Here is a 7,143-nt window from a genome sequence, read left to right as displayed (position 1 = left end):
AAGGATGTGCATGCCTGATGGTTTGTATTGCTGCAGGTCTGAGCATGTGCCCTCAGAAGCCTAATAGTCAAGGTGGTATATTTTTGCAGCTGCCTGGCTTTGCACATGTAATGCAGCTGACCATCTGTTCTGTTGAGCAGCACTTCTAGGGATTAGCTATCATCTGGGAGATGAAAAGTGCAAACTAAGGCCAGACAGGCATAGGAGCAACTGGCATCATTTTCGTAAATGAATTGGTCATAGTGAAAGCAAAATTGTACATGTTGTTTTACTAGTCTAAATGATTGTGCCACACCATGTAGCCTACTGTTCAATATTTCACTTGGCCATTGTTTGCTGCTGTGTAGTCTACCCCAGATTAGTCAAAATACCTATAGTCGCAGCTGAATTGTTTCTATTTTTCTTACTCTGGAGAAAATACTGTTTAATTGTATCAAATGTAATCATTAGCCTGCTGCTTCTTTTTTAAATGAATTGCTACTGCTCCCTTGTGGCACTTACATTTCAATGCGACCCAATACTACTTACATTGATTTAAAGAAATCCTAACCCCCCCCATCTGGGTTCAACATACAACAGTTTATATTCAATCAAATGCATACGCTATCGGAGATACCATGTGATTGGGAATTAAATGTGTATTATTTTCGATCAGGCGATCAATGCGGACACCCTAGCTGTCAACTAGTCAGCGGTCCTACTGGTCCTTTTTGCTGCGAACTTGCGACTGTGTGAGGTCATGTACCACCTTTGATATAAGCCAAAATTGAAATATTATCTTTCTTAACATAGAAATATCAACCATTTCGGAAGTGATGATGGGCGGTAAATCGAGCACGATAGCCGCCGGTGTTTGCGGGGCTCTGTTCGTTGGCTACTGCATCTACTTCGACAGGAAAAGACGGAGTGACCCCAACTTCAAGAACAGGCTGCGAGAACGTGAGTGTTGTCCACGTCTTTTGCAACCCGCTCCGGTCTCTGTTTGGGAGACCTGAGGTGCAACTAAATGCCCGAGCCAGGCCGAACTCGTTTAACTATTCCCAATTGGCGAAGTATAGAAGCTTGCATGTTTTACGTTAATGGTTGGTGCACTAGATCTGATTCATTGTCAGCGCACTGCTAACCCCCAAAGTCCTGCACCTAACTAGCGCATAGCAACTCAACTCTGTTCTCTTATAGTTAGCAGAGAAACGCTCAACTCTACCTCCTTTATCATGTATTAATGTACTTCCTACTCACTCACAACAAGCGTTCTGTTAAGTTGAATTCAGACATGGAAAGCTGCACCTACCCTGATTCATTCATTGATGGTGTGTTTTGAGCTGTTATGTAACCTAAAACCAACCATTCTAGGCTACTAGCCATATCAGACATAGAGCTTGCCAAGCAGCCAAAATCCATCTTTCATACTGTAGTCCAGCTACAATTGTAGTCTAGTTAATGTGGGACTGGAATGTGATCTGTATAGGATTTTTATTGTGACATGCTTCCATATGTGTATTCTAATCGGCTAGACTACAATTGTAGCTGGACTACAGTATGAAAGATGGATTTTGGCTGTCAGCTGGCCACAATGCTTTATACACCTGCTTTACTGCAATTGAATGAGCCATGTTCCTCTGTTAGCCTTTTTTAAATTTACCTTCCACTCTGGTAGTTAATCGCTCTATCAGAAAAAAAAGAACTAGGATTGTTTGGCTAGTTGTCACTTGCTATTTAGCAGCTACACAAGTATTTCCTGATTCTGACCTGGGTAAACCACTTTATCAAGGGAAGGTGTTTGGATTATTTTGGAGCTTTGTTCAAAGCCGAAGTTGTACTTCAGGGTGTCAATTGAGGATGTCAATGGGACTTCCTTACTGTTCCTAATCATAGTCTTGCATTGTAGGATTGCCTGAGAAACTAAGTTGTCTAAGTACAAACAGGAGCAATCCCCAAAGCTATTTATATTAACAGTGATTGTGTTTACCTCTGCCCCAGGGAGGAGAAATCAGGCGGCTGCAAAACAAGGGACAGGACTGTCAAAGGTGAGTAAAATCCCCTCAAGGTACTATGTCTATTCTTCCCCAATGGAACACACGTCTAAAGAAGTCATGTCTAGTACACTTCAGATGATGCCTTGTGGAAAATAATCTCCAATGACCTCAAGTGGAATAAACAGGATATCTTCACTGGCATGTATTGGGACACGGCAAGGTGATGGCTGGGTATGACTGATTTGAGGTCTGTAAAAGTGGTATCGAATTTCAGTCAACACAACTGTATCGCTCCCCAATGGAAACAGACCTACTTGACGACACTCTTCTCTCCAAAATCTGTTACTTAAGGCCCACATACTTGACTCGTACAATGATAGTTCTGTGCCGAACAAGCCATTGTTTTCCAATGGAGGAAGTGCAAACCCAGCAAGAACTGCTGTGCTGAGCTAGGCGGTGCGTTAAGAGTTCACTTAAATTGAACTCTTACCTTACACCTGACGAAGCCTCGGCGGATTGCCCCGACTCATGTGAATAGGCATTTTATTCTTCCTGGAGCATAGGCCATCGACAAGAGCTTTTCCACCTGTCTATGTTTTAGTTATTTCTTGACCAATGAAAAGAAAAGTGTGTGTTGTGGAACTCTTGCAGCTCCCAGACCTGAAGGATGCTGAGGCGGTTCAGAAGTTCTTCCTGGAGGAGATTCAGCTGGGAGAGGAGCTGTTGGCTCAAGGTAAACCAGTCTTGCTTACATTGACATCACTTAGGCTGTGTGTGACTCTCTATTCCCCATATAGGTCTGCTAGTGCACTTTTACCAAGCGATGACCCAATATAGTGCACAACTTTTTACCAAGCGATGACTGCATATTCCCCATATAGTGCACTACTTTGGACCAAAGCATTGACATCCTCCCTCACTACTTTCGACCAGTGCAATGACACCTTGTGCCCCATAATGCACTACCTAATTTACTTTTGACCAGAGTAACGACACTGTTCTTCATATAATGTACTGCTCGTTTTGTCAATCTGAACCTCTTTGCGCTTGGTATTCCGGTATAGGAGATTACGAGAACGGCATCGAGCACCTGACCAACGCCATCGCCGTGTGCGGCCAGCCCCAGCAACTTCTCCAGGTGCTGCAGCAGACTCTCCCTCCGCCAGTCTTCCAGATGCTACTCACCAAACTGCCCACCATCAGCCAGGTACAGTCCTTTTCTCTACTTCAAGGTCATTTAGCAAACACTCCTACCCTGGGCTGCTTACAGTAAGTGCATACAAGCAAGGAAGCTAATGTATCTAAAATATAGTCAGAACTGCAATCCTATTCAAAACTGAGCTTGTGTAACAACCCCAACACTAACCATCAGCCAGGTATAGTGCCTCTCATACATCTCAGGGTCATTTGCAGTTGCAGGTTCTGAAAAGTTATGTTGCGCTGTGCTATTAGCATAACCATTGCCACAATGTGTGCAACACAGTCTGCTACAGTTTTTGACCAAATAACTTTTTAGTGCCTGCATCTGCAGCGGGTATGCTTCTATTCAGAGCAATTTACAGTAAGTGTATTCAAGCAAGAAAGCTGAAACCAACTAGGGCTGGCCGATATGGCCTAAAAATTGTATCTTTATTTCTAAACATTGGTGAGTCACAATATACCTTGATTTTATTTTTTAAACATTTTCCCTAAGCTTTGTTGCACAGTTAGGTCAATACACCTCATTTCAAACAGTCAGCAATTATCTTAACTGAATTCAGTGCTTGTAAAATTATAACTAAGCTAAATATGATCTTTCCACAACCATAAGACTGACTAATAATTTAATTATTTGATTAATAGTTTAACCTACTTAAAAAATAATATATATAATTGATCTATCTTTCATGTCTGTCTATGAAATTGCATTTATTTATTTCTTACATATTTAACCAGAACCATGCACCATGACCAACTTCTTGTAGCAGGCATAATAGAACATTTAACATGGGTCTCGCAAAATCACTCCAGCACATTTACATTTACGTCATTTAGCAGACGCTCTTATCCAGAGCGACTTACAAACAAACCCACGTGCTAGTGAGTAGCCAGCTAATGTTTATTTCAAGTCTAAATAACTTTAATCTATTTGCTAGCCAACAAAGGTAGAACAGTTGAACTTATTTAGATATCGAAATCAAGTGGCCTACCTGGATAAACCAATGCTTATTTCTCAGAATGAGAATAAGTTGCCAATTCCTAATGTATTTTTATGCACATTTATAAAAACACAGACTACACAGCTAGCACACAAGTCTGTGGCTAAAATGCTGCTAGCGGTACTGCGCGTGACAGACTGAGCATGAATTTTCCACCATCATATTCATTGATACTCATTTTAGTAGGGTCTGCTCTGTACTACATTGAGAGTTGACCCATAGAAAGGTTAAGTTCTCGTCTATTTCAGTAAAAGTGTCTTAGCGTTTCGGTGTTCCTATGACTGGTTCTGTTGGACCAAACCTCAAATGCTGCAAACAGCGAGTTTTAACTTCCTCTATGACAACAAGCAGTTTCTTTCGTCTTTGTTGTGAGGGGCTTGGTGTCTGTGTGCTAGTGGGAAGGTGCACAAGGAGCGAAGGAGATGAGACCAAAAAGACGTAAGCTCATCAAAATAATATAAACTTAGATTCATGCGATACAGTCATCTGAACATTTAGGAAAAACAAATTTACATCTCGCCCAGCCCTAAAAACCAGTTGTATTATATGCTAGACAGAAGTACAATCTGATTTTAAAAAACAAAAAAATGGCCACGTGTTTAACAGATGTTATTGTGGGTGTAGCGAAATGCTTATATAAAAAATACTGCAACGTTGCCTAGGGGATAGAAGCACGGCTGCCCACTATCGGCACCATTTTTTTTTCAAGAATGAGTTTAGGTAACAAACATGTCTGAGACTGAAACACAGCTCATGACTTTGGTGGCGCTGTATGTGCCTCCAGGTACAGATCCAGCATACTGATTTCACCTATCAAACCTTGTCAAAAATTACAATGGTCTTTCTAACATGATGAAAGGCACCCACCACACTGTTTAACAATCTTCAGTCCTTTCAGGGGCTGTTGTCTCAACCATAGAGTAGGAGTGCTGATTTTAGTGCCAGTTTTTACCTTGAGTAAGAACATGGACAGAGGGGACCTGAGCCTGTATTCATAAAACATCTGAGTAGGAGAAGATGCTTTTTTAATATGGGCCCTGATCCTAGATCAGCATTTCTATTCTGACTCTTTTATGATTATGGCCCGAGATCAACAACGAAGTGGAAACTGGACACATTTTGCATGTTTATGGCTTTAGAATTTGATGTTATTTCCCTCTTCCCTGCAGCGTATTGTGAGCGCACAAGGTAGCTTGAATGAAGAGGACTTAGAATGAGGATCGTCGCTGGAAATTTCCCCTCGGAACCCTCCTATAACGGCGTGCCCCTAGATGCTGATCTTGGGTCAGTTTTGTATTTCCCCCACTAATCGTTAAGGTTAGGATTGGGGAGGGGAAGGTGATCCTAGATCGGTACCTAGGGGAAAGTTAATCCCGGTGCTCCTATAACCAATTTTTTTAGACAAGTCAGGATAAGAGGTTTTTTGGAGGGTATTGAACATTCTTTCGCTGATGTCCAAATGAAAGAAACATGAACCCGTCCCCCACACGTGTGTTACTATTGGTCGCATCAAATTACCATATCGTGATTTACGGCAACCAATCAAAAATGGCCATCGGACAGCATTTTTATTGGATTCATACGCAGTTAGAAAAATACATTGTTTTGCTTCTCTTAGTGGTCGGCCTCTGGAAGGTGTAGCAAAGCATTTCTCAGCATTTACAATATCATCCCTGCAACCACTCCCACATTTACACAGCTCTGGGACCATATGTATTAAGCGTCTTGAGTAGGAGTGCTGATCTAGGATCAGGTCCCCCCCCCTGCCCATGCATTCTTATACATTGTGATCTAAAAGGGAAATGGATCCTAAAAAAGCATTCCTACTTGATACATATAGCCCCTGTATTAAAACCTATTTCTACAAACTTCTTAGATCACATGTAGGAACAAGGAAATTGAACGACTGTCTCAATGTTGTTGCTTCATTGTATTTTAAGTTATTGTTTTGATTTCAGTCCGACATGCAGATACTTTAGAAAGTGGTTGAATGTTCTGTTAGGTCATTAAGAGGTTGTTCCTCTTTGTAAGAAATCAAAATAAAAAGGTAAATGACACTTGCTTCTAAAACTTTATTTAGTCTCTCAGATGTTAATGTCCTGAATAGTTAATGAATGTTTTCCCTACCTTTAGGTGGGACCATAGACGTACAGTTGGAAGTTTTTACATACCGTAGCCAAGTACATTTAAACGGTTTTTCACAATTCCTGACATTTTTTATCCTAGTAAAAATTCCCTGTCTTAGTCAGTTAGGATCACCACTTTATTTTAAGAATGTGAAATGTCAAAATAGTCTTCTTTCATAACATTCCCAGTGGGTCAGAAGTTTACATGCACTCAATTAGTATTTAGGAGCATTGCCTTAAACATTTTAAACTTGGGTCAAATGTTAGAGGTAGCTTTTCAACAGGCTTCCCACAATAAGTTGGGTGAATTTTGGCCCATTCCTCCTGACAGAGCTGGTGTAACGGAGTCAGGTTTGTAGGCCTCCTTGCTCGCACATGCCTTTTCAGTTCAGCCCACAAATCTTTTATAGGATTGAGGTCAGAGCTTTGTGATGGCCACTCCAATACCTTGACTTTGTTGTCCTTTGTAAGTCGCTCTGGATAAGAGCGTCTGCTAAATGACTTAAATGTAATGTAAATGTTAAGCCATTTTGCCACAACTTTGGAAGTATGCTTAGGGTCATTGTCCATATTGAAGACCCATTTGCGACCAATATTTAACTGATGTCTTGATGTTGCTTCAAATTATCCACATATTTTTCCTACCTCATGATGCCATCTATTTTGTGAAGTGCACCAGTCCCTCCTGCAGCAAAGCACCCTCACAACATGATGCTGCCACCCCTGTGCTTCACGGTTGGGATGAGGTTCTTTGGCTTGCAAGCCTCCCACTTTTTCCTCCAAACATAACGATGGTCATTATGGCCAAACAGTTGTATTACACCAGAGGACATTTCTCCAAAA

At 41.3% G+C, this 7,143-nt stretch overlaps 1 protein-coding gene across 1 annotated transcript; it reads left to right on the top strand.

Moving 5' to 3' along the window:
* Nucleotides 1-622: 622 nt before the first annotated feature.
* Nucleotides 623-6,231, top strand: LOC124016377 (mitochondrial import receptor subunit TOM20 homolog). The gene is made up of 5 exons (XM_046331939.1): nucleotides 623-939; nucleotides 1,981-2,027; nucleotides 2,628-2,709; nucleotides 3,041-3,183; nucleotides 5,344-6,231. The coding sequence occupies exons 1-5, from the start codon at nucleotides 816-818 to the stop codon at nucleotides 5,389-5,391; spliced, it is 444 nt and encodes a 147-aa protein (XP_046187895.1). The 5' UTR covers nucleotides 623-815; the 3' UTR covers nucleotides 5,392-6,231.
* The last annotated feature ends 912 nt before the right edge of the window (nucleotides 6,232-7,143 follow it).

This window comes from Oncorhynchus gorbuscha, linkage group LG26 (genome assembly GCF_021184085.1).
Source record: "Oncorhynchus gorbuscha isolate QuinsamMale2020 ecotype Even-year linkage group LG26, OgorEven_v1.0, whole genome shotgun sequence".
NCBI lineage: Eukaryota > Metazoa > Chordata > Actinopteri > Salmoniformes > Salmonidae > Oncorhynchus > Oncorhynchus gorbuscha.
Note: the sequence above shows the minus strand (reverse complement) of the source record. Positions and strands in the feature narration are given on the sequence as shown.

Bases quoted from the DNA above. Each gene is read 5' to 3' on its own strand.
- LOC124016377 (XM_046331939.1), top strand. From the start codon at position 816: ATGATGGGCGGTAAATCGAGCACGATAGCCGCCGGTGTTTGCGGGGCT. The intron at 2,710-3,040 runs GTAAACCAGTCT...ATTCCGGTATAG, and splicing joins AGAGGAGCTGTTGGCTCAAG to GAGATTACGAGAACGGCATC. The intron at 3,184-5,343 runs GTACAGTCCTTT...TCTTCCCTGCAG, and splicing joins AACTGCCCACCATCAGCCAG to CGTATTGTGAGCGCACAAGG.